This window comes from Talaromyces stipitatus, genomic scaffold (assembly GCF_000003125.1).
Source record: "Talaromyces stipitatus ATCC 10500 scf_1105507295541 genomic scaffold, whole genome shotgun sequence".
Classification (NCBI taxonomy): Eukaryota; Fungi; Ascomycota; class Eurotiomycetes; order Eurotiales; family Trichocomaceae; genus Talaromyces; species Talaromyces stipitatus.
Genome location: NW_002990115.1, coordinates 3,518,516 through 3,544,686, shown reverse-complemented (window position 1 = coordinate 3,544,686; position 26,171 = coordinate 3,518,516). Strand labels below are relative to the sequence as shown.

At 45.9% G+C, this 26,171-nt stretch overlaps 8 protein-coding genes across 9 annotated transcripts; 4 read left to right on the top strand and 4 right to left on the bottom strand.

Moving 5' to 3' along the window:
* Positions 1-2,462: 2,462 nt before the first annotated feature.
* On the top strand, positions 2,463-5,134 carry TSTA_036620 (short-chain dehydrogenase, putative; the record flags this gene model as incomplete). Its single annotated transcript, XM_002480827.1, has 3 exons — positions 2,463-2,729; positions 2,877-3,346; positions 3,871-5,134. 3 exons carry the CDS (start codon positions 2,463-2,465, stop codon positions 5,132-5,134), a joined length of 2,001 nt encoding a protein of 666 aa, XP_002480872.1.
* A 44-nt stretch (positions 5,135-5,178) lies between these two features.
* Positions 5,179-6,880, bottom strand: TSTA_036610 (uncharacterized protein; the record flags this gene model as incomplete). The annotated part of the gene is made up of 2 exons (XM_002480826.1): positions 5,179-6,518; positions 6,558-6,880. The coding sequence occupies 2 exons, from the start codon at positions 6,878-6,880 to the stop codon at positions 5,252-5,254; spliced, it is 1,590 nt and encodes a 529-aa protein (XP_002480871.1). The 3' UTR covers positions 5,179-5,251.
* A 1,058-nt stretch (positions 6,881-7,938) lies between these two features.
* TSTA_036600 (benzoate 4-monooxygenase cytochrome P450, putative) lies at positions 7,939-9,553 on the bottom strand (the record flags this gene model as incomplete). The annotated part of the gene is made up of 2 exons (XM_002480825.1): positions 7,939-8,110; positions 8,166-9,553. The coding sequence occupies 2 exons, from the start codon at positions 9,551-9,553 to the stop codon at positions 7,939-7,941; spliced, it is 1,560 nt and encodes a 519-aa protein (XP_002480870.1).
* A 442-nt stretch (positions 9,554-9,995) lies between these two features.
* On the top strand, positions 9,996-10,911 carry TSTA_036590 (aldolase, putative; the record flags this gene model as incomplete). The annotated part of the gene is made up of 2 exons (XM_002480824.1): positions 9,996-10,784; positions 10,837-10,911. 2 exons carry the CDS (start codon positions 9,996-9,998, stop codon positions 10,909-10,911), a joined length of 864 nt encoding a protein of 287 aa, XP_002480869.1.
* An 808-nt stretch (positions 10,912-11,719) lies between these two features.
* On the top strand, positions 11,720-13,600 carry TSTA_036580 (general amino acid permease (Agp2), putative; the record flags this gene model as incomplete). Its single annotated transcript, XM_002480823.1, has 4 exons — positions 11,720-11,924; positions 11,998-12,568; positions 12,626-12,838; positions 12,895-13,600. 4 exons carry the CDS (start codon positions 11,720-11,722, stop codon positions 13,598-13,600), a joined length of 1,695 nt encoding a protein of 564 aa, XP_002480868.1.
* Positions 13,601-15,726: 2,126 nt separating this feature from the next.
* On the top strand, positions 15,727-18,213 carry TSTA_036570 (sugar transporter, putative). The gene is made up of 5 exons (XM_002480822.1): positions 15,727-16,315; positions 16,459-16,558; positions 16,610-16,622; positions 16,678-17,045; positions 17,096-18,213. Exons 1-5 carry the CDS (start codon positions 16,018-16,020, stop codon positions 18,093-18,095), a joined length of 1,779 nt encoding a protein of 592 aa, XP_002480867.1. The 5' UTR covers positions 15,727-16,017; the 3' UTR covers positions 18,096-18,213.
* Positions 18,214-19,942: 1,729 nt separating this feature from the next.
* TSTA_036560 (deoxyribodipyrimidine photo-lyase Phr1, putative) lies at positions 19,943-22,773 on the bottom strand (the record flags this gene model as incomplete). Of its 2 annotated transcripts, XM_002480820.1 has the most annotated exons (3): positions 20,094-20,646; positions 20,709-21,999; positions 22,302-22,773. In XM_002480820.1, 3 exons carry the CDS (start codon positions 22,771-22,773, stop codon positions 20,094-20,096), a joined length of 2,316 nt encoding a protein of 771 aa, XP_002480865.1. The 2 variants fall into 2 exon arrangements, with proteins under 2 accessions (XP_002480866.1, XP_002480865.1); XM_002480821.1 differs by lacking the exon at positions 22,302-22,773 and having other exon boundaries at positions 19,943-20,646; positions 20,709-22,083.
* A 235-nt stretch (positions 22,774-23,008) lies between these two features.
* Positions 23,009-26,114, bottom strand: TSTA_036550 (C6 transcription factor (Leu3), putative; the record flags this gene model as incomplete). Its single annotated transcript, XM_002480819.1, has 7 exons — positions 23,009-23,522; positions 23,579-24,112; positions 24,173-24,441; positions 24,490-24,927; positions 24,978-25,411; positions 25,460-25,920; positions 25,961-26,114. The coding sequence occupies 7 exons, from the start codon at positions 26,112-26,114 to the stop codon at positions 23,209-23,211; spliced, it is 2,604 nt and encodes an 867-aa protein (XP_002480864.1). The 3' UTR covers positions 23,009-23,208.
* Between the last annotated feature and the right edge of the window lie 57 nt (positions 26,115-26,171).

Sequence of the window (26,171 nt, the reverse complement as noted above, 5' to 3'; positions counted from 1 at the left end):
TCAATCCGCATATACATTTCTCATTCTTGTCTTGCTCAATTCTTTTCAATTCATACCACCTATCCCGAAAGCGATCAAGAACACGACCAAACGTTAGAGTTTTAAAATAGGAGTTCATGTCTCTGCGAATCATCCAATAGAACAGATAATAATCATCTCTGCCATATATACAGACTAGAAAGCTATTTATAGCACGTCTGAGTGTAGTGAATCTGTCAACCTCTATCTTAATTCCACGGTTATAAATCGGGTTGCATTCCTGAAGCCATGCTTCCATATCGTTCGCTGTGGACGGGATACCGCGGCACTGAATGAGATCAATCCAGTCGTCCAAAAGTTGTTGTTTTTGTTCCTCTTTTGCCTTTCTAAGGCTGCTGTATAATCGTGAACTGCCGTGGCAATGTTCTTGACTTCAATCCATAGCTTCACAAATCTCTCAAGTATATCATCAAACTCGTACTTGTTTGATATCGCACCTTGTGCGATGCCAGCAGTCAAGTCCGCGAGAAATGAGTTCTCAAAGATTTCAGTATCTTGCAACTTAACAGCAGCCATCAGATCAAGTATAGCCATTCTAGACTCGCAATCAACGAATCGAGAGATTGACAAGCGGATCCCCTCATGGTAAGTCTCAAACCATTCATCAGCCTAATTGTTTAGGTCCGATTCTGTCGTTGGAATGAGTTTCGTTCTGAGCTCGAGCCATTTGTTTTCGTGGTGGTATCGTTCCATGAATTCGTGCTCTTTCTTCGGAGGCTGGGGGATATGCTGCACCGGAGACGTAGATAAATCACCATTGTCACTGATTGATGCAGAATGAAGCCGTGGGATAGTCATGTCGTCCATTGTGGAATTTGAATATTGTGACGGAGAGGCGTATGATCGCCATAATCGCTGATGGATGGTGTCCAGGAAAAGGAAACCTTGCGACTGCGCGGGAGAGTTGTAAAACCTTCTGTTGTCCCTTGCGGGATATGGATCTGGCGGCGAGCCAGCAGACTCGGTGAAAAAGAGACGGTAACATAGCGGATCACTTCGTCTTTAAAAATGTTGTCTATTATTATCCAAGTAACACTGCAAATCTTATCTCAGAAAGATGAGACGAAGCACGATCGAGTTGTGTCCCCAAAAATTCATGACGAAACTGTATTGAATCTTGTCAAGTTTCCACTTGTCCTTTCCAAGATGATAGAGTAAATAGCGTGGATCCGGTGCGGCTCGTGATCGTTCTCTTCGACCTTTGGTTGGCCTTTCTTGTATCTTTTAATGAAACCAGCAAGATATTCATTCTTTCTCGCTAATTTTTCAACCCGTGCCATGCTTTTGGGATTGGGTCTCCATCGTTTAGGTCTGATTTGTTCGTTTATATAGAAACATTCGTTCCATCTTTGATGTCTTTTGTACCCGCATACACATTTCGTCCTCCGTGGTTGCAATGATTCGTCATCAGCATCCCTGCCCCGTTTATTAAGGAGGTACAAGCGTCTGAAATCCCAAAAAATGTGTTGAACTCCCTTAATCCCTCGGGCCGGTCGAAAAAGGGCGTGTACAACGAACAAAATCCTTCATAAGTTAGATCCTTTCTGATGGTTGCTAACAAGCCGAGAGTAGGGCTGTTAGATTCATTGTTGATAAAACGTGGAGCTAGCAGGCAACGACCTTCTATAAAAGCATTGTGCCAGTGATCGAGTCAAATTTTTACAGTTTTACTTCGTCTTCATCTGTTAGTAAAGGCATGTCTTGAAGTAGTTGCCATCGTTCTTCATGTAGCTGTCTTTTTTCTACGGGTATTGACTCTTCGAGAGCTGACGGGTGCATTTCGGATATTGGTACCTTCTGCATCGAGGAGGCAGATTCATCGTCGTTGTCCTCATCACTATCTTTTCCGGAAAGAGATGTAGAACTCCCAGTCTTCAAGTATATCCGACGAGTTCTTCCCGGTTTGGTTTTACACAATCCTCGCCAAAAGAAAGAGGCGACATTGTCCGTGTCAGGTTCAGAGGTTGGACTGTGATGAACTTAAAGTACTGGAAAGTTGAAACCTGGTACCCACACTGATCACTTGCTCTTAATAGGAACTCAAAATCCGGGGTATCTTGGATTTCATATTTAAAGGTCTCAAACATCAAAATCATGCTTCTGGGATATAGAGGTGATGCAATTGGACGACATCACATTCCTCCCTGTTTGCAACACCACAACCATAACGACTTCCGGTGTGCCTCGGTCTTGTCGCGCGTGTCGTCCGGAAAAGGTTTCCTATATTCTTTTGACTCGTACGTGTAAGTTTACGTTGCTAGTGACTAGAATCGCGGACTTAACCGCACGTTATCCCGTACCTTGCGTGGGGCCGTGATGATGTTGGACCCCTCATGAGGAGTACTTGGCTGGTGAATCATAATGGACTTCCTTTCTGTATACCATAATCCCCCAACCGTGAGTAACGCAATCTTATTTCAGCAATGTCCAAAGTCTTCTTCATAACCGGAGCTGGAAGCGGCATTGGCAGAGTAACAGCACGAGAGCTCCTTCTCAAAGGATATCTTGTGTTTCTGACCGACTACAACGAATCGTTTCTCGAGGATACATGCACAAATCATCTCCCTTCTGTTATTCCAGAGGACAAACGGCAGAACTATAACTGGGCACAAATGAATGTATGCGACGAGGAGCAGATCACTAATGCGATTGCACTGTGTGTGGAGAAGTTCGGTGGTATAGATGTCCTCGTCAACAGTTTGTCTTCCTATTCCCAATATGCTTAGATTGGTAGTAATGGATGTAAATGGCTCACACAAATCAGATGCAGGGATAAATGTAGAACCCTTACCTAAATAGTGCCTACCACTACAGATCCATATACTGACATTTTGTAGAGCCAATACATGCGCTCCGGAATCCGGATGGATAACGTCCCGACATCAGACTTTGAAAAAGTCCTCTCCGTAAATCTTATCGGTACCTATCGCGTCTCCCAAGAAGCCATACCACATCTCGAAAAGTCCCCGAACGGCGGAGTTATTATCAACATGTCTAGCTGTCGTGCCACGCAACAAAGCAAGCACGGCGAAGCTTATGCCGCTTCCAAGGCGGGCATTGAGGGTCTTAGTATGGCGATGGCTGTGAGTCTAGGACCAAAGATTAGAGTCCATGTTATCAGTCCAGGGATGATTGATGTGCGGTCTGAGCGTAATGGGAGTCTTGTGCCGCCTCCGGAGAAGTTGAGAGATGATCTGAATAGGGATTATCAGACCGAGTACGCATCTGAATGGGGAACTGGGACAAGTAAATCCTTAAAAGAGGCACATCCTGTTGGTAGAATTGGAAGGGGGGAGGATATTGCTAGGTAAGTTGCCCGAGCTGTTTCATAAAATGATGATCGGCTAACTGTGTAGGTGGATTGAATTCTTGGGCGTACTGGAAGGCGGCTTTACAACCGGTGGAGTATGTATCAGACTTCAAATGCTTCTCTCTAAAGTCTATGCTGATGTAGGTACAGGCATACTTGGTGGACGGAGGATACTCGAGGGTACTCTCGTATCCTCCCTAACTTGGGATGCGTCGATATGGGGGTGGATTCTTAAACCTGAAACGACAGCGTTAGAATAGGAAGAGAAAGATACATAAACTCAGTCAACTAGATGCGGACATATTGAATCATATAGAACATAAAAATCAATAATTCCCAAGGCACACTAAGAAATTCCGGGACGAAGTCCGTTTATCAGTTTAAGCCCTAACCCTAAATATTTGCCCTTACTTACGGTCTTCACCCCGCCATTTAGCACGGTTCAACGGGATACTAGAAACGTGCAAGAGGTATAAATAAGTAATTTCCCTTCTGATCTGACTTTATTTCTCATTCCATAGACCCAGAAAGTCACCGAGTATAATGGCTGATTCCGTCACTTTACACGGCCGGTCCTACGCCATCCCACGACAACCTACAGTGATCATATGTGTCGACGGCTTCGATCCAGAATATCTCACCCAAGGCATATCCGATGGCATAATTCCAAACCTCGCACGTTTCGTCCAGCAAGGATTCCACGCTACGGTAAACTCTTGCATGCCATCTTTCACCAACCCCAACAACGTCTCCATAATCACAGGCCAACCTCCCGCTGTCCACGGAATTGCGGGCAACTTCTTCCTAGACCGGGAGACAGGTAAAGAGAAAATGATCCAGAATGACTCTCTGCTCCGTGGCTCTACGATCCTTGAACAAATGTCCAAACATGGTGTACGTGTTGCAGCTATCACGGCTAAGGACAAGCTAAGACGAATTCTGGCACATGGACTTCAGACTAGCAATGGAGATATCTGCTTTTCATCTGAACGCGCGGCGAGTTGCACACTTGCGGAGAACGGCATTGAAGATGTCGAAGAATGGATCGGTCGTAAAGCACCTAGTCAGTATTCAGGGGATCTGTCTATTTACGTGCTTGACACTGGGATCAAATTGCTAAAGGAAAAGCGAGCCCAGCTATTTTATCTCACTCTTTCCGACTACGTTCAGCACAAACATGCGCCGGGGTCACCAGAAGCTAATGAATTCTTCATTACACTGGATCAGCGAATTGGACGGCTAGTTGCACTGGGTGCTACAGTTGCTATAACAGGAGACCATGGCATGAGCAGTAAATCTAAGGATGATGGGAAACCAAATATCCTATTTCTGGAAGATACATTGGCTGAGAAATGGGGCTCTGAATCCGCAAGGGTCATTTGTCCCATCACCGACCCATTTGTCAAACATCATGGTGCTCTTGGTTCCTTTGTTCGAGTGTATGTGAAGAATTCAATCAATCTATCTGATATGATTGATTTCACCAAGACTTTGCCGCACGTAGAGCAGGTGTTGGACAGAAAAGTGGCGGCTGAGGAGTATGACATGCCCGTGGATAGGGAAGGCGATTTTGTTGTCATTTCCAAGAAGAACGCAGTTATAGGGAGTCGAAAGGATGAGCATGATTTGTCCAGTATTGGCGATCATCCATTGAGGTCACATGGCGGTTTGTCTGAGCAGCAGGTTCCATTGTTATTATCCCGGCCTGTGGCAGATGTTGAGGGAGCCAAGGCAAAGGACGACTGGCGGAATTATGATGTTCTTGATCTTGCACTCAATTGGTAGTTTGACCTGTGTAACTAGATTTATGTCTGTGCAGGTATGTTCATGTGGCTGAATATGATAGATTTCCTGGGAATTTATCGACATGACTGTGAAGTATATCATTCTAAGCACTAGCAGTTAACCTGGAAGTCCGACGTTATCAAGCAGAAAACTAAGACCAATATCCGTAAACTGATCAGTATAAAAATCGTAGTCGCCCAGAAAATACGGGTCAAATGCAAAGTCACCGTTCCAGACGTCTGTTTCAGGTACTTGTGCATCAGTTTCGGAAATAGCGGTATTTGCAATAAGATGAGATTGCTCCTCATTTTGACTAAATTGTTGTAGGAGATTCCCAATGCCCTTGGCAATGCTCACAAACAAGTGACGTGAATGCATGGTTGAGGTTATTCGTTTCAATATGCTGCCAGTATCTTCTACCAGGTGTTTTACTTCTTGCACACCAAGCCGTATGTATGATGAAGGCTTGAACGAGACCTTCAACAGGAATACCACAGCGAAGGTTATCATCACATGAAAATAGGTCGGTAAGCCGTCAAGGAAGGAGTGTATCTCGACGTCTGCAAGCACAGATCGTAATATAGATAGAGCCGATACCACGGCACTATTGGCTACCTCGTCCAACTCTATAGTCGCCTCTTGTGATCTCAACGGAAATACTTGCGAGCCCGCTCCCCGAAAAGCATGAGAGCAAAGATATAGTTTGGCAAAGTGATACTGCAAACTGACACCTTTACGAGGATAGTTACCAACATGATCATTCGGAGCAAACCTATCGATCCACTCAGCTCGAAGACTATCAAGCGCAAAGTTAAGTCTTCGTAGGGAGGAGACTTCATTATCTGACAGTGGCCGGTCAACGTCGATACCGAATGTGTCGTATATATTAGAAAGGACGCTCCAGCGACATACTTGGCTCACAAGGCGTGCATCATCTTCAATGGCGTAGTCACAGTCCAGGAACTTCCTTGCTTCTCGGATAGCCTCACATTCACGAGTCATTGGAGGTCTTCCAAAAGGGATAGACGCATGATGATCACAGACGTACACATGGTAGTAAAGGCGAGCACGTAGATAATGTTCTTGGTCGCCGTGTACAGCTTTGTAAAAGCTTTTATGGAGCTGTAATTCAGTCGCTATACGTCCGGCAGCAGCAGCTAGCGACCAAGACAAGTCAGGAAGCCAGAATGTACCAATGCAGAGTGCCCGTACGTCCGCGACATTGCTAGTTTGAGTTAAGGCGACCTTTTCACTTAAGGCAATGAATTCACTCCGGCATGTACTGAAGTCATCTTCCCTGGACGGCGAATGTAGAGCGCCGATTGTACACACTGCAGCAATCAGGAGTGGTGATGCCTCGCGCGTACTCTCAAAAGTCACGGTGCTATGATCTCCCAGAATTCTATATACGAAGTGATCCAACCATTCATGATACTTTTCAAAATATCGCATTGCACTGTCGGCACTGATTATGCCTTTTGATATCAGATCTTGTTGGGTAACTGAAGGCTTCGGTGTCGATGTCTGAGTAATATAAGACCCTGGAACGGCACCGGCACTGGACTTCGCGTTTAGATGAATGTTCCACGGGCTTTCTGCTTGAAGACGCTCTTCTGTGGAGTGCTGAGAATCTTGATAAGCCATATCGCTTGCTGCTGTGGCAGGCGCTTCGTGTCGAGTATGTATGGGAACATGCTTGGTAATCCTGCCAACTTCATCCTGAAGTGCTTGTATCTTCTTCTCCATTTCATGTTTCCAACTTGTCATCGAGTCAAAGTTAGCGATTTTGGATCCAGTTATATCCATGGATCTGTTCGGGCATTCTTACACGGTATCACTCTCCAGCAGCATCTGTAGGCTGCGATTTACAGTACATGAAAGACCACGCTTTTTGCATCGAGAGCACGGCGGACCCGATTCTGGCATGTGACACTTAACCTTTTGTTTGCGACATGCCACACAAGCCGTTATCTTACGGCTGATGTCTGGCGGTTTGGGATCACCGAATGCATTTCGCAGCTCTCGGACAGGTGAGGGCTCGGTCATTGCAATCTTCTGAAGGGGCTGTATGGAGATCATCCGCATCTCCTTCTTGTTGAGTAGTGAAGTGAGCTACGGCATGCAGGAACGACGGCAGGAATGTATCCGTCCACGCATAAGACACGGTTCATGGCAATGTAGATGAAATCTCGGACTTCGTCCCGTCGCGTTTTTGAGTCATGCTGGACTAGTGTGGATTCATTGGTCAGCATGTCATAGGGTTAGGGTTATATATTAGAAGTATCGCGACCTGCTCCCACCAACAAGTATGCACTTGAAGATGCATCGTTAGTTCTTGGACGACAAGGATATGCACGGTATCCGACTTTAGAAAATGTAACCTCATACTACAAGTCGTTCGCTGCTGCGAACTTCACCATATTCCACGGATTTCCTATTCGGGAAGTCTCTGAACGAGGCCAAATTTGATGCTTCGAACAATATCTATGCATTTCGCCCATAATATGTATTGCTCCATTGACAAATATAGTCTATTTTGCATCGTGTGACATGTGTTTGTGGTAGAATGCCATTGGTATCATGTCTATCCCTAACTTGTAGGCTGTACCGGACCACGAATAAGATTTTGGGAACTTTCTCAAAGTTACAGTTTCACAGTAGCATATGTCATTCGAAGGAGCTAAAGTCTCGGCTTCTTCTTTCCCTAAATAGACACTACTCTTTGTCACGTTTCGTGAAATTGATCCAACATTCGTGCTCCTAGATTTCGGCGCAATGAGCATCTGAGTCTACGGGTTTTTGTGCTAAGCGAAGAATGCATATTCACTCACCTCATACTTGGGAAGACTCTCGTCATAGAACGCTTCAAACCGACTAGTAATTCCTGGACTCACCCTTTTTTGTCGGTCGTACCCACTTGTCGTGTATTTTCTGTAGATAGCAGCCAGTAAGGTGGTCATTTCTGCCATTGCGAGACTAATTGAAAACCCTGTTAGTACTGATTACTTCTGGAATTTCTAATCAAACATACTGTAGTCCAATGCACATACGACCTCCACTTGAGAAAGCCCAGAACCACTTCTTCATCTCCGCACAATCGCCATTGCCACCGAGCCATCGTTCCGGATTAAATCTCAACGGCTCTGGAAATACCTCCGGATTTCGGTGAAGGGTGTATGGTGACATGCTTACCACCGTCCCAGCTGGGATCAGATAGCCGTCAATTTTAGTATCAACAGGAGATAGTCGTGGCTCTGAAGCTGGTAACGGAGCATACAGCCGAAGAGCCTCCTTGATAATAGCATCAAGATAAGGCAACTTATCTGCGGCCTCTGTGGTAGGATTACCATCTGCATTGCAGTCCATTTCAGGGATGTTGTTGACCTCCTGTATGAGCTTCTCTTGATATATCCGATTCTCTGGACGGGAGAGCGCCCATATCGTGAACATTAGTGTATCACTTGTAGTATCGATGCCAGCCAGAAAATGATCTGCTGCTTCTGACGCAATATCAAGGCCATCAAGCAGGGGGCCTTTTCTGGATGTACTATGTCGCCATAATTTTTCCATGATAGACATGTCTCTGATTGGGGGGCTTCTAGCGACAGAAGCCTCGAAACTATTCCACGACTTCAACGCATGTGCTCTAATCCCGGTATACGTTGCGGGTTTCTTCATGGGCAATAACCCCAGGTTTATGACAATCTTCTCCATCAACCCAGTCCTCGTATAGAGCCACTTGGTGTAATTTTTGAGATGGACAGCATACCAACTCAACAATCTCCGGCTAGGGTCGATTACATCGTTGAGAAGTTCTCTATCTCTGGAATCTCCTTTTAGTGCATGCGTTCCTCCGTGTTGATTGCCGTAAAGAAATCCAGTAATGCTGTCAAGACTAAACCAGTGAAGACTTTGGAATATCTCCTCTGTCACACCCTTTTCGTGCTCCAGCAATTCCAAATAGCTGTTGACATTTTTTTCAATAAGCGGCTTTGCAATTGCATTCGGTGACAGTATTGCACTTTTTGAGTAGGCGTGAGCCAACAATTTCTTCCTGTCAGCATGCTGCTTAACACCAGCAAATGTAAATAGATTTTGACGGCCGTAGACGTCAAACATTCGGTAAAAGTCTGTTCTCTCAAAGCCCGATCCAGCACCGTAGATTGTCCTCAGGGCAGAAAGAGATGAGAATGATACTTCATTCGGACTAATTCGTACTGCGGTGCCGTACTTCTGATGTAGAGAGTGAATTGATCGTGTTCTGACTCCATTATAGTCGTCAAGGGCAAGCCGCCACTTTGTTATTGCGTATAACTTTGGGCCTGGAACTTTCTGCAGAGGACCGATGCACAGTGTACGATATATGGAGTGGTAAACAATGAAGAGTGACAAGGCCACTACGGCCGTCGAAATGATCATGTTGCTGGCATAGGATGTCTATCATCAAGTAGCTACCTTAGCCTACCTATGGTAGATTAACGCCATGTCCGTATATGAAGTAGAATAGCTCACCTATGTCAACCAACGGCCCCACGTGTAGCAATTTCTTACTTCCTTGAGACTGATTGCTTAGTTCCTATAATATATATCTCGCTCTCGAAATATGCATATGCATACAGTGTGCCCCGCATGTCATCTCTAAAAACCACAGCATCGGAAATCCCGAACCGATCAATCGGGACCTCCGACACGTGGTCGATTAGCCCTAATCAACCACCCCTCTATCTTAACCATCGTTCAAGACTTCTAGACTTGATTCTGTTTTCTGGTTCTGTGCCTAGAACAAATATAGGAATATATGATCTGAATTTTCATTCTTTCTAATCATATTCTCATTATATGTCTGAATATTATCGTCAAGATGGCGCCCATCCCTACCCCTGAAACAACAGCCCAACCCATACTTAAATCCAACGAAACAAAAGATGTCGACGTTATGGCTGCCATGGCGCACAACGGCAAGGCACTACCAGGTATCCCTACCTTTAACTCGTTTATCGAAAAGCGTCAATGGCAGCTAGAGCACATGGCAGGCGCATTCCGTGTCTTCGCTCGCGATGGTTTTGCCGAGGGCATTTCAGGACATATCAGTGTACGGGACCCCGAGTTTCAAGACAGATTCTGGATTAATCCGCTAGCTGTACATTTCGGGATGGTGAAAGCTAGTGACATGATCTGTGTGAATCTGGATGGAGAGGTCGTTGGAGGGAACACGGCCGGTTCAATCAATGCTGCCGGATTTCAGATTCACTCTTCCATCCATCGATCACGGAGTGACGTACATGCTATATGCCATACGCACTCGGTACACGGCCGCGCTTGGTCGGCATTTGCAAGACCACTTGAGATGATCAATCAAGATGTTTGCTATTTCTACAAGGCTCATTCAGTCTACTCTGATTACGGAGGTATTGCCAACGAGGCATCAGAGGGACAGAGAATTGCTCAGAGTTTGGGAGATGGCAAGGCTGTGATTTTGATGAATCATGGCCTTTTGACTGTGGGACAGACTGTGGATGAGGCTGCATTTCTTTTCTGTCTTATGGAGCGGAGCTGCAAGGTTCAGTTGTTGGCTGAACGGACTGGGCTTGAGAAGAGGATCGTGAGCGATGAAGAAGCAGCTTATAACTATAAGATGGCAAGCACACCGGTATGCTGCTACTCCCCTACATATTCCAATTTTCATACTGACACATTGTTAGGAGACTCTCTTCGTGGAGTTCCAACCACATTACCAATATGAGGAGTATCTATCAAAGGGTGATTTCAAAAAGTAGTCGAACAAGTCTCCTGAGCGACTCTCCCGTTGATGCAATGTAAGGAGTATATCATATAGTCAATATAGCAAGACCACGGTCTTAATGACGTTTTATTCTTCAACTCGTCTACTTTCATGAGCTATGACCGCGAATTCATGTCAAATATAAAAATGACTACATGTCGGGTAAGCCGACACCTTTACACATGGCGTTCTTGTATAGATTAGGGTTTACCATGTTCCAACGAAGACAATAGATTCAAATACCAGTTATAATCTATCATGCACTTTGCGGTATACCAGAGTAATTGTCCTTTCTGTTTTGTATACGCTTGCCACTGGAATTGAGACCTTGTGAAGACTCCTTATCTAAATCCACTTAGGGCTACTGGCTTAGGGTTAGCTGTAGACGTCCTCCTCAGAGTGAATCAATATTTGATATAAGTTAGAATAGACTTCCCATGGTAATCTAGCCTTTAAACTCCACTCCTTACGTATAAAGGTCAAGATAAACTTCAAAGTTAATAGAGAGTGGCTTGGCTGTCAAGATACGATATGGTTGTTGAGGCTGTTATGTTTATAATATCAGTATGTCGGACAGACCGATATTAATGATAAGGGTGTTTAGAGAGGATACCAAGCCTCGTTATCTCAACTGGTTCCAAGCTATTGGAACTGAGTACTCGCCACCGCATTAATGTCCTAATATGCATATAGATATCCCTGCGTTGCACATGGTTAATGGTCTCAGATTATCATTTGGGATTGATTCTCCATTCTTCCCATACTTTCTGCTTCTCCCGGTTTGAATCACAGCCGGGTACAGAATGTCACCGGATATATCCTACCCCGAAAAGGGGCCATTCTCTACTTCGAAGAATGCAAATAGTGATTCCTCCCTACCTCCCAGCGATAGCGATGCGGCCGCTGTGGGATCCGTCTCCAATATAACGGATGGGTCGCAAGCTCTGCATCGGAAGCTGAGGGGAAGAGAAGTTCAGCTTTTTGCTATTGGTGGTGCAATTGGTACTTGTAAGTCCACCATTCTCTGAGGAAAGCTATCGGCGCCATTCGAATGAAGAAAGCTGATTATGTACATCTCTAGCTCTCTATGTCCAAATGGCCAACGCTCTCCCCAAAGGAGGACCAGCCGGTCTTTTCATTGCCTTCATGATCTGGGGCATCATAATGTGGGCCGTTAACGAGTGTTTTGCCGAAATGGTGACATACTTACCTATACCATCCCCATTTATCCGTTTCGGCAGAGAATGGGTTGACGACGCATTAGGGTTCGCCATGGCGTGGAACTTTTTCCTCAACATGGCATTTCTCGTACCCTTTGAAATCGTCGCGATGAATATCATGATAACCTTTTGGACGGATAAGGTCCCCGTTGAGGCGATTATTGTGGCTATGATAGTCGTTTATGCTGTGTTGAATGTTATCAGTGTACGATACTTTGGCGTTGCGGAGTTTTATCTGTCGATTTTCAAGGTTGTTTTGATGCTGGGGCTGTTTTGCTTTACTTTTATCACTATGCTCGGTGGTAATCCAATTCATGATCGATATGGGTTTCGATATTGGGATAAACCTGGTGCATTTACCGAGCACCTTGCTTCAGGGGGCACCGGCAGGTTTCTTGGTATATTGTCATGCTTGTATCAAGCCAGTTTTTCGTGAGTACCGTCATTGCCCCTTATTCTGAGACGCCAGATGCTAATATAGAAAAATAGAATCACCGGCCCTGAGTATATTTCAATGGTCGCTGCCGAAACAGAAAACCCCCGAAAGATCCTACCTCCAGCTTATCGATCTTTTGTCTGGCGTATACTCGTCTTCTTCGTCGGATCCTCACTTTGCATGGGCATTGTCATCCCCTACAATGATTCCACTCTTCTTGGGATTATATCGGGAACAACCTCTGGCTCCGGCACAGGTGCGGCATCGTAAGTTATACCTCCATCCCTTTGTATGACCAGAGGGCACGTCTAACAGATATCAGACCATATGTCATCGCCATGGAACGACTCAAAATCCACGTTTTACCTCACATTGTAAACGCCCTTATTATGACATCCATCTTCAGCGCTGGCAACGGTCTCCTATTCACAGCAACCCGTACCTTACACGGAATGTCAATCACAGGCCACGCACCACGAGTACTATCATACTGCACAAAACAGGGCGTGCCCGTCTGGGCCCTCGCCATATCTCTATCATTCTGTCTCCTCGCCTTCTTACAAGTCAACAAATCTTCTGCAGATGTAATGGGATACCTTGTTGATCTCGTTACATGTTGCCAATTGATCAACTACGGTTTCACGGCTGTGATTTATCGCCATTTCTATTCCTCTCTCAAGAAACAGGGTATCTCTCGGGATACCCTTCCTTACAAAGGACGTTTTCAACCATATACCTCCTATCTCGCCATGGGAGGAACATTATTCATGCTTCTTGCCGGAGGATACGATCTCTTCCTAAAGGGGGGATGGGATGTGATGTGGTTCTTCCTCGATTACGGCATGATTGGATTCTTTATTGTCTTATTTGTAGCCTGGAAATTGATCTTCAGGACAAAATATGTTTGGCCGGGGACAGCGGATTTGAGTATTGCTGGGTTGAAGGAGGAGATTGATGATTATGAGGTTTTGTATGAGATTAATCAGGAGGGGAAGAAGAGTAATTTTGTAGATAAGTTGTTTGCTTAGATAGATGTAAGTATAGACCATAATTATTCTTATATTGAGTTCTATTGAAGAATAAACTCTCTTAAGTACTTAGAAATTATCATACAGTACAATCCCTTCCAGTTCTCTCCTACAACAAAGTAGGTCATAATTGGCGGATCATCACTCATTCTGCACAGAATCATGCAACGTACAATCCCATAGATTGTCTCATTCCGAACATTGATATTAATGTTATTCATAACCCTCCAACTCGTAAACCCGTGACTCCAAATCCTGAAGCAAATTTTCCTGACGCGCCGAGTTCCTATTCACCGCAGAATTGCTGTTCAGTCTCGAAACTTCCAACGATCAGACTCTGGTTTTTAATCTACTAAATTCGTCGTATATCCGGGCAAGGACGTCGTTAATACCCCTGTGAAGTCCATCAACAGTCCTTTCGTTAAGACTTATATGATTCTTGAGAGATTGATTTTCACATTCGAGATTCTCGATGCGAGCTTTACTTTCCTGCTAGAGGTGCTCGATGCTGTTTGTCAAGAGTTTTGCACAATCTGTCGGTTGAATGTAATTTGAAGTTGGAGGCAATCTGTTTGATTTTTCAAGGCATCAAGTTCGGATTGAAGATCCGGCGTCTACTGCTCAAGGACCTTGAAAGGTTCCATTGCTGAGTACTCCTCAATTTCTTGATAGGTCTACGCGTATTGTTTTACCAGTAATGTGTGTTATTGAGAAATCTTCAGTAGACTCGAGAGGAAAGTTAGTACGTTCCTTGCCTCCTTATACGTATGAGGGTAGCAGTAAGCAGCAGTAGGCACCTATCAGGCAGAACTGGCCTCACGCAGATATTTTGGCATCAACCATGGGAGTGATACTCAGGTATTAGTAAGTCGTAGGGCTAGTTACCATGTCATAACTTCTCGTCTAATAATTACATTATGGCAATCTGGAGCACGCTGGCGGGAGGGACACTGGTTTTCGAGGACCCTTATAAATCGAATTAATGGATCATTGTCCACTCACGAGTTATATTTAGATAGTATTTAATAATATACTTAGGTATCTGCTCAGGGTCGCATCCCATCCAGAAAATACCTCCTATCATATAGAGTTGTCAATTAGGGCTTTCCAACTTACCGTGGGTTTCGACTTAGCAGGTACTAAACCCCCGTCAGCTCAAAGAGACCATATCTATAAACTATTGTCCTCTATATGATCAATCGCCACACTCGATATACATGTACCATAAAGATGGACTTAGGGCTAGTAAATGTAAAGGTCCATCGGGGTATGCCGAACGATATCTATTACCGATCCGATACGCCAATTTAATACACAAATCTAGTGAGTGGAGACGCTAGTATGGAATGATATCATTAAAATTACCGGTTTTCAGATGCGGGTTATCTGCCAAGATGAAAACTTTGTATTTTGCCCCTCGTTTATTTTCGTTACTTCAATTTGTTACAGCCTAGAATTGTGATATAACGATCTTTTCCAACCAATGCGATATATGAGTTATATACAACTAGCATCAACCTCAATTGCATCCATACTCCAGCAGGCAGAACCTGCCTGTTAGGGAAGTGGCTGAAAAAGGGCTGAAGCCACCCGCGTGCGGCTTGGCGTTCCCGCAGATCCACTTAAATGTAATATGATTGGATGATTGATTTCATTATGTAAATCACGTACTTGGTAAATTACCAACTCGTATTTGTGTTACATGTCATTTGATGTTCTACAGCTTCAATGGCATTTCTGCTACAGATATCGCATTGTGCAGTGCAACACAGATACGGACTCGAGAATGCAGGGCAAATATCCGCCGGCTCGGACTATGCATCTCAATATGTCTTGGTGTATGTCTCGACGCCCAGATATGGGGTAAAATACACGGTTACACCCATCAGATTAATACAACAATTCGGATTGGCTCGATTGCTCGGTAATACGGTATACCCCATAGCCCATCCAAGCTTTTTCTCTTGTCGTCGTATCGGCTGATTGAATGGGGTAAAAGAATAGACTCACTGCATTGGCAGTCAGTCAGCGATCGCGTGCGCTTGAAGAGGGAAAACTTTTTCACTGGCTGTTGTTGGTTGTATATTTAAAGATTTTCAGCGCACCTTCCTTCTTTGACTCGAACTTGTCAACTTCATCTTCTGTTCTCTCTTTTTCACACCACCGTCCTCTACATATTCGAATACACGACGTCTGTGTAGAAGACTTACTGTGGTCTATCCTTCTCTCAGAATACACCTGTCTACTCGTCTCTTGCATTAGAACATTGGCTAGCATCAACATATCGAACCTGCGATACCGTACATCTGCATAGACCTGTGCTTCTAGCGTCGATTGTATATTCGATTTACTTGACCTTGCGACTGCGACTTTCACCCATTGCGCCAATCCTTTGTCCATCAATAGGAGAATCCAAAATGAGCGGCTTTATCAACCCATTTAAGCGCCATGACAGGACGGAATTTCACGGCGTTATAATCCCTCTCTCACAAGCAACTCGCTTCCACCACCTAAACACCGTGACCTCCGACTCGGAAACCCCCGCCCATAAACCGGACAATGATGAAGACAAAGACAAGGACAAACTTGCTCGTGTCGGATCCGAAGAAAATGGCGCTGCTTCCAACCCGGAGTATAGCCACCAGACCATTGAAGCCATTCGCGCCGAGGTCGAGGCCGAAGTATCTACTTCGGGCCATGATACCACTTATGACCGTAGGTTTCTTTTCTTCTCTTCTGTTGTAGTTGAGTCGGATGCGACATGCCCTATGCGTATTTTTCGCCGATGGAGATGTCTCGTAGATCTGCTGTTTCCTTTTTAATACAGAAACCGAAATCGGATCTAATCATTCATGTAGGAAAGGCTAAAGTGATCAATTTGGCCATACAAGACATTGGAATGGGTCGCTATCAATGGCAGCTATTCATTCTATGTGGGTTTGGTTGGTTTGCAGACAAGTATGTTTTTAATATCCTGTTTGTTGATTTGCGCTAACGCGACTATTCTAGTCTTTGGCTTCAGGTAACTTTTAAACTTTCCAAATTCTTCGGTCTACTAGACCTACTAACAGCACCAGGGTATTGCGATGACCCTAAACCCAGTTGCTCAAGAGTTCGGCATCTCAGCGACTCATGTACGCTTCACGACAGCTGCTCTGTTCATCGGCCTATGCATTGGCGCATCCTTCTGGGGAATCGCTTCTGACGTCGTCGGACGTCGTCTTGCTTTCAATATGACTCTTTTGATCTGCGGTATCTTTGGTATTTGCATCGCAGCAAGTCCTACTTGGATTGGTGTCTGTGGCCTGGCTGCCGCTATGGGTCTCGGTGTGGGCGGAAATCTACCTGTTGATGGCGCATTGTTTCTCGAGTTTCTGCCTTTTGCGTCGGGTAATCTGCTCACTTTGCTGAGTATTTGGTGGCCTGTCGGACAGTTAGTGGGAAGGTATGTATATCGCCCTGTCTGGTACAGAACGGAATACTAAATGTTCATAGTCTCATTGCTTGGGGCTTCATCCCCAATTATAGTTGCGACAGTGAATTGCCAGCTTGTTCCGCTGTTGCTGCAGGAGAAGCCTGCTGTCGTAAACAAGACAACATGGGCTGGCGATACCTGTGTATCACCTTGGGAGCCATAACGTTGGCCATGTTTGCTTGCCGCTTCTTCTTGTTCCATCTTTACGAATCTCCAAAGTTCCTCCTTTCTCGCGGCCGCCAGGAGGAGGCCGTCAGGACTGTCCATGCCATTGCCTATAAGAACAAGGCCCAGACATGGCTCACGGTCGACATTCTTAACGAGATTGGAGGCCACCCCAGCGACGGTGGGAACGCCAAACTCACTCGTATCGATATTATCAAACGGTCACTGTCGAAATTCTCCGGCGAGCGTCTGGGACCTCTGTTCCACACCAAGAGACTAGGCTTCACGACTGTGATCCTTTGGTTTTGTTGGGCTACCATTGGAATGGGTTACCCTCTCTTCAACGCCTTTTTACCACAATACCTCGCTCACGCAGGATCCGACACCGTCACACCCGTCAACATCACATACCGCAACTACGCCATTACCTCTATCGTGGGAGTTCCTGGCTCAATCCTCGGCTGCTACACCGTCAACATCAAATACATCGGCCGCAAGGGCACAATGGCGATTTCCACTCTAATCACGGGCATCATCCTCTTCTGCTTCACCGTCTCAAACGACTCCGACATCCAACTCGTCTGCAGCTCCCTAGAATCCTTCTTCCAAAACATCATGTATGGCGTCCTGTACGCTTACACACCAGAAGTCTTCCCAGCACCAAACCGTGGATCCGGAACGGGTATCGCCAGTTTTTTTAACAGATTGTGTGGAGTTATGGCTCCTATTGTGGCGATTTATGGCGCAAAGAATAATGCGAGTGCGCCTGTTTATGCTTCTGGAGGTTTGATCCTGGCTGCATTTTGTGCGATGGTATTTTTGCCGATTGAGACCAGGGGGAAGCAGACTTTGTAAATCTGCTGGAGGTTGGTGAGCAACCAAGATGGTGTGCAAACTTGTACCTAGGCTCTAATAGGGTTGCTGTATACCAATACCCAGATTCTAGGTAGAACTGCACATTGGAATATTATTACATTATCATAATCATGATATACTCTGTAAATTGAGCTTCAGTCCCTTTGACGTAATCCTTATGAAAAATGTGGAATGCCATAGCTACAACATGATTGTTGCCTCCGACACAATATTCTTGTTGGTTGAAAGCTGTGCGAGCCGTGAAACCCTAATTAGCAAAGCATAAGCTCTGTCTGCTAGTTTACAGCGTTCACTCGGGAGTCCACACTCTTTTCTGATTGGCCCATTAAGATCTTCTTTGATTGGTTGAAAAAACTGTAGTAACGTGACTTCCCGTTTAGGCTGCGTTTTAGGGCTTTTTTCAAGGGCTAGCTCCCTATCTGACGACACGATAACTTCCTTTCCTCTATACATGCTCCTCCTCTTCATCAACCCCCCTCCGGGCCCTCCCTCTCACCATCCTTCTCATGCTCACTCTTTCTAAATTTTATCAATTTCATCAATTGTTCGCTACTTTCATCTCGTTCGTCTCACTCTACTCCTGCTGTGGGCTTGAGATATCCTCGCTCCGCCACTATGGCTGGAGATGGCACTCAGCGGTGCTCAATACACTAGCGCGAGAAGTCAGTTGAGCAATTTTAATCTGCAACCGGGAATCGTATCTCGAAAACATGCTCACAATGCCGTACTCATCGTTCCTCCAAGAGAGCGCGCACTCAGGCTGGAATTCACACTCTTGAGCTTCATGAGAACCCCTCTATAATCCCCCCTGTCGAAGAAAATCTTCCTCATTTTATGCGTCCTACTACTGCTTCTTCGCTACGCCGTCTCCAGCCCAGGAGACTTTCTCCACATCAAATTCATCATCAATTTGAATAGCATCAAACAGCATCTTCGTCTCAATAAGTTTACGACTCCCCTATTTATCGTTATCGTGGTATTCATTCGCAAGATTCCCCCACTCATCAAGAAGCACGGTGTCAGCGAGGACGCGGCGCTCGCCTTAGCTTTAGCTCTTCGTCTACACCGCGCCGACCGGTCCTGTCAAACCACTTTGTGTGTGCTGCGTACCATGAACCGCGTCATCATGCCCGAAAAATCGCCAACGGTGTTGATATCTGCCAGTACTATCAAAACCTGAATATCCACTCAAACAACAATATAAGTTTTGTATTAATGATGATCATAAAGTCCCAACCACTGCCTTCTTTAACTCTACACCCACTGAGCATAACATGTGCAACTCGTGTCGTCCTGAGATGATGACCCAGGGTGATACTAACCCTTCATTGCACCCGGATAGTAGCGTGCCCCATTCGCAGGGTTTATCCCTGGCTTCTACTCAGCAGAGAAGGATTTCACTATTGGCCTTACCTATGTGGCTCTTTCACGCGTTAAAGCACTTGACAGTGTCCTTTTCGAAGAGCCTTTCGACTATCAACGCTTTGTGCGTAAAAAGCCGTATGAAACAATAGTTATGAGACAAGAAGGTGCCTGATCTCGTCATGAGCAACATGTTTTTATCCCCTCTCCTGTACAATTACACATATGGTTGTAAGCTAACCAGTCTCTAGTTTGATTATGTCCCTCTACCACCTCAATTACCGTCACAGCTTTCTCAGAACTATTTCCAAGCTTCTTTAGCTATTCAGTCCTCTCCTCAGCGTGGTTCCTCGGTCATTACCCATGACTCGTCCCACACTCCTCCACTACTATATAGATTTCAATTCGTAACCGGTTTCGTTGGGGTTAAGGATTTTTGGGGGGGATCTTGGGAGTCAGGATTGAGATCAAAATGCTTGTCATTAAGAATCAAAATATCTACTCTTCTTGTCTGCTAAAGCTTACGCTCTGCTACCATGTCGAGCATTTTAGCGTTGCCACATCATTTATGCAGGCTCAGCCTACCAATCTACTACCCACGAATTGCTAAGCAGATCACGGCTTATCCCTCGCAATCCCCTCCTTATACCTCTTCAAAGCCCTAACCCTACTAGCAGCATGCTCTACAATCGGCCTCGGATACCCCGCCTTCTGCGCAATAGCACCCGCCCCTCTCCCATACGGATCATGAATCGCTTTACTGTCCTTGATATCACTCAACTCCGGCACCCACTTCCTAATAAAATCCCCATTCGGATCAAACTTCTCACTTTGAAGCAAAGGGTTAAAGATTCGAAAATAAGGTTGGGGGTCTACACCAGTAGAAGATCCAAACCCCCATCCGCCGTGGTTAGAAGCGAAATCGCCATCGATTAGAGTTTCCATGAAATAACGTTCACCACGACGCCAGTCAATCATTAGATCTTTGGAGAGGAATGAGGAGACGATCATGCGGTTGCGGTTGTGGAGCCAGGCATCGTGTCGGAGTTGGCGCATTGCGGCGTCGACGATGGGGTAGCCTGTTTGACCTTCTGTCCAGCGAGTGAAGAGGTCTGTGTCGTATTCCCAGGTGACGTTTGTAAATTCCGGTTTGAAGCATTTGTTCATACTATCGTCGGTCAGCCAGATATGGTAATATATCTCTCGAAGAGAGAGGAGGGGGTAGGGTACCAGATAAACGGCCAATGGACAAGGACATGTTTATAAAAATCACGCCAGGCGACTTCACTAATCCACGAAGCGAGACTGGCATTCTTCCCATCCAGATATCCGCCGTTGGCATCCTTGGCCTTGGAAACGGCTGTCCTCGCACTGAGAACTCCAGATGCAAGATACGGACTGAGAATAGCCGTGTATTGACCATCCACCATACTGCGCTTCTTGCTGTATTCCTTTACCCTTGTCGTGATGAATTCATCCAATCGTTTCCTCGCCTCTTGTTCGCCTTCTGGGTACATTTTCTCAAATCGTTGTTTCTCTTCGTCGGAAAGACGTCTGTTCTCTGATGCGCCAGGGATTTGACTATCGAACAGATCCCCGAAATGTGATCGGGCACTCTCGTGATTCTTACCTGGCGGTTCTAGAACACGTAGATTGTGATCACCATGTTGATGGAGATAGCCCATCCATGCACGATACCACGGCGAGTACACCGCATACTGTTTCCCCTGTTGACTCTGCAAAGCACCAGGCGTAACAACACAAGAATCATGAGCAGTCTCAAACGCAATGCCCTTATCAGCCAATAATCGTACAAGTTTCGCCTCTCTCCGCAACTCATCTACTTCATACTCAATATTGGCGAATAGATGACTAGCACCCCACTGCTCACACAGCTCCCCAATTCGTTCGGGGATATTCCGTCTTCTCTCTTGCGTCTCTATATACAACGGAATATCAAGTGTACCAAGCTCCCTCTGCAACACCCTCAGATTGCGAAGCGTAAAATCCACCCGTGCTGGACTCGAGCAATGAGCCGTCAAATCCTGCGGCGACATGATATACATACATACCAGCGGAATTTCATTCTTTGCCGCCAACTCAGACGCCATCTTTAGCGCTCGATTATCGTTTAATCGCAAATCACCCTTAAACCAATGCACGACTGCGTTTCGCGGTTTGATTTCCTTTCGAATCGGGTCGGTCTCTGCATATGCCCTGTTCAGTGTGTCGACGGGACGTTCTAGTGTACCGTTATTGTACGCTTCGCACCGCGCATTGCTCATTTCGGGAGGGTAGAATTCGCGAAGCACAATGCCAAAGTTTTCGGCCTGCTGGGCACCTGGGTGAGGAGCGTTGATGTCGTTGTTTTGTCGTTGTCCGTTGGGTTGGGACACGTTGTTTCTTCTTGCAGATGACACTTCTGCACCGTTTGGTGCTTTTCGTTTTTGTGGTGCCATCTGTGTATCTTGTGGGATTGAGCGGTAGTGATACTTCCTGAGCCGGAGACTTGAGCGCAACCCTGGCAAGAAGCAAGCCAGTCACAAGCGAAATATTATCATTCCTTAATCCACTAATCCTCATAAGAGATATCATGAATTAAAAGAATAATCAACGCGGAAAGACAATAGTCGCGGTAACGCGCTGATGTCATTGGGGTATGGCATTCCCGATCCGATCTCCGCAACCTTTTCCATCTAAACTTTTGGCTCTGCGATCGATCTAGACTCATTTTATCCAACAAGAATAAAAATGAAAAAAAGATCGGTCACCTTCTTCTCCTCCCCCTTCCGCTAACAGTCATCCGGTCTCTAATCGCCATACTGCCGTAGTCTCTTTGTGCCGCTCTTCTGCGCACTTCTCGTTCCGTATTCAAATCCGCCGTGGCATCCTTATTCACATCTTCTTTCTCGCTTTCCTCTTCGATTCGTTTCTTACGCCTCGCTTCAATAATCCTCTGAGCCAATTCCGGCTCTAGAAACGGTTGAGGAGCTTGCGAAGAATCGAATTCGATACGGATTACCTTGTTCGTATTTTCGTTGTTGTCTTCCAGGGTTGTAGCGTATCGTTTTCTTTTGTTTTCTTGTTTGTGTTCTTCTTCTTTTTCTATCGTCGCATTCAAAGATGAAAAGACTGGTTTTTGAAGTTGGATAATTGCTGGGACAGCGCTTGGGTTTATGGCTTTGTGGACTTTGGATCTGGTCAATGATGAAGATGACGTTGAGGTTGAGGATGAGGTTGATAAAGGTAAAAGGCCGCGCTTGTGCGGGATGATTCGTTCTCTTTTAGGATTCATTTTGTTGCCATCCAGAGAATTTGACATTTGATGATGAGTTGGAGTCTCGATAATCAGTTAGGTATGTATCTAGAATATGAGAAGTTAAAGAGTGAAGTGAGTGGGCTACCTCCCCCACACAGATCTTCCTAGCGGGTAACAGTCGCCCCGAATAGCATCACATGAATAGATAGATGCGTGCTGATGAATGAATGTGTTTGATATCTAATAGACGGTCAAAAACAATCAACATAGCTATGTTATAGAACAGTAATGTATTGACATGAAAATAAAGCAAATCTACAGTAGCATAACTACATAACGTCGTAAGACGGGTGGTAAACATCAAGTTTATACCGTCGGCTTAGAAAAGGAAAAGTCCCACCCGATAGGATATTTCCAAAGCAAAACTCCCCGAAGCAAAAGAATGTAAGTATAGACCGATACTTGACTGACTCAAGCCAATCCGTGCGATTCCATACCTTGCATTGGCATCGTATACGGAAAATCAACCAAGCCGTCGAGAAGCCAGTTCAGAGGATCAAAGACCTCGTAGTTAGGTTCCATGAATCCATTCACGGCAGAACTGGGCAGGTTGTTCACACCAGCGGACGACGAGGAGAGGGATAGGCCATGTGGCAGTGGTGGAGCAGGTGCTAGGCTAGGGTCGCCTGTTACTCCTGGTGTGGCCGATGAGGCGCGACCATGTGTGAGAGATGAGCCTGTCGTTTCGCCATTGGAGTCGGGGTCGGTGGGGTTTTTGAGGGAGGCTATCAAATTATTAGTATTAGTATCGTGTGTACCCTCAGAGAAGTGTTATGTATACCTTCTATATTTCGGCCCTTGGCCAATGCATCTTCTCGCCAACGCCAGACGGAATCATAAACAAGCGACATACTCATACGACATCGCACCTTGAGTTGTAACGAATCGTCGATTTCCGATGACGAGGAAGCCGGTCGCGGAGTAGGGGCACCTCCCTGTTTCCACATCTGAGTCAGGACTTCGGTTAGCCGCTGAGGTAGATCGTTGTTGGATACGGAGATTGCTCGGATGGACCAAATTGTCCTGTTGAACAGTCTCTTGGTGTACTCCAGGTCTATGTGGGCTGAGAAGAAACTCTTGCAGAGTTTCATCAGAGTAAATCCCGCCGCGAGCATCATCTGGTAGAAGTAATAAGGCGTGTAGGGAAGCACAGGGCCAACATTTGTCTCTAGGTTCAATGCTGACTCTAGGAAATTGCAGGTTGCCGAGTGTAGTGAAAGTAGGCGCTCTCGATATCCTTGCGATGACGGGTCATCAAAGAAAGAACATAGTTGTAGATGCAGATTGGCCGCTCGCAAATAAAGATCCGTGATGACTAGACAGTCGTTAACAGTCCGTCTCTCATAGATCATAGAACTTTGAGAGTACAACTTACCATCATTCTCAGGCTTCAATTGATCCTCCAACTCTTCAAAATCCCGGGTCAAAAACGACATAAGAGATGCCCGTTCGCCGTCTTCAGCCAAACCCACTGGATTCCGCCGGTTGTTATACAGAGCCTTTGTGACTTTGTCAACAAAAACTTCGATCTGTAACCGAGCTTTGATTTCTCGAGGTAACTGAAAATTGACATCGATGAGTTCGCTGGCACCCAAGGTCCAGTCATATAACGTCGAGGGAGGTTGTCCATAACCGGTAGCAACCCTGATCAGTTAGTATCAACCAGTACGAAAAGAAAAGAAAAGAGCTTACCTTTGTGCGACAACATTACAAATAGCCCACGTTCGGACTTTGTCCCGTAGTTCCGACTCAATAAGCTCAACTCGAAATTTGGAGAAATCCTGTGTATGCGAAGGTCGATGTAATCCCAACTGCATCGCAACATGGATCATCAAACCGGACAACATGAATGTTGGATCAGTCGATGTACTACTGGTGGGAAAAGGCCAAGTGCAAAGCAAGCAGAGCGCTTTGACTGCATGGAAGCTTTGAGGGATATCGGCGATTGTGCTCCAGACAAGTCGAGTCACCGGACCGGCTAACGAGTTTAACAACTGAATATCGGTCTGGTACCGGCGTGCGCCTACACTGATAATCATCCAGAAAAGCAGTGGTGAAGTGGCATAGTACTCTTCAGGTGTGACTTCGCGGTCGAGGAACGGGAGATAGGCATGATAGAAGGTGAAGAATCTGCATTGATTAGCATGATCGTTTTTCCTCGTACAAATGAATGAACTTACAGATTGAATAATTCGTTAATCCGGTCTGTCGCCACCATAACATCTTCTATTCTCTTGAACTGGTGGCTTCCAGACCGCATATAGTTCGCACCGTCAAACCCCGACCTCAAATCCAGCAGAGATGCAACCGCTTCATGTGACCCCATATACTGATCTGTCGACAGCGGAGTCGGAGTCTGATACATTGCTCCGCTCAATGGTGTAGACATGGCAGAAGCCTCCTGCTTAGCCGGCGCAACCTGGGATTTCAACGAAGCATTTGCCGCATTTGCATTTGCAATTTGTCTCCTCAACTCGATTATTTCTCTTTCCATCTCGGCATTGCGACTTCGTTTCCCGACTCGTTTGAAGTTGGATTCGATTTTGCATTCAAGTTTGAGGCGGCGGCAACGCGAGCAGTCCATGAACGGGTCTTGAATCACATCGCAGCGGAGCTATTCATGAATTAGTATAGTCATGAAAAATTCGGCATATTGGCATACCTTCTGCTGTCGACACTCATTGCAAGCTCTCTTGACAGGCTGCCGCTTCCTCTCCTCGTGTTGTTCGCCATCTTCAATCTCATCAATACTGCCTGGTGAGCTATCCAGCCCAGCGCCAGCTCCATTGCGCTTCCTTCCCACTAACCCCGAAGCACCAGAATGTATCCTCGCATTGATCCGGCCGGGACTCGTCAATGGAGTCGCATTCTGCGATTCAGAAGATATCTGGCCGACCCCTATGGGCCCTCCCCCTCCGATGCCGCTCGTCACCCCGTGCGCCGCCACTCTGGCGTGGCCCGCGGCTATGCGCAGGGCTTGTTTATCAGAAACAGGAAACAGGTAGGGCGGTTCAATGGAGATTTTAGTGTAGGTCGCCGATAGGTTGTTGTTGCTTTCTCCCAGATCAGCGCGTGCAGCTACGTCCGATGTCGCAAAAGTCGGATTGAATGGGTTGATGGAGTCTGGAGAAAATGTTTTGGCCTCGCTCCTAAGCGGTGATACGATCGTTCTTGGTCTGGGCAACAAGCGCAATCACCCCACTGTTTGCTAGACTCGCTTGTGCGGCCTTTCCTGTTTGATATTTGAATGCTTGTGCTCGTCGTCGTCTTTCTTTCCCCTTTCTTTTTCTGGAGGATTCTGAGTCAACCACGAGCATCGGCAAGTGGGGGTTTGCCGGTTTCGGGGACGTGTCATGTGATTCCCTTGCAAGGCA

Bases quoted from the DNA above. Each gene is read 5' to 3' on its own strand.
- TSTA_036570 (XM_002480822.1), top strand. From the start codon at position 16,018: ATGAGCGGCTTTATCAACCCATTTAAGCGCCATGACAGGACGGAATTT. The intron at 16,316-16,458 runs GTAGGTTTCTTT...TCATTCATGTAG, and splicing joins CCATGATACCACTTATGACC to GAAAGGCTAAAGTGATCAAT. The intron at 17,046-17,095 runs GTATGTATATCG...AAATGTTCATAG, and splicing joins GTCGGACAGTTAGTGGGAAG to TCTCATTGCTTGGGGCTTCA.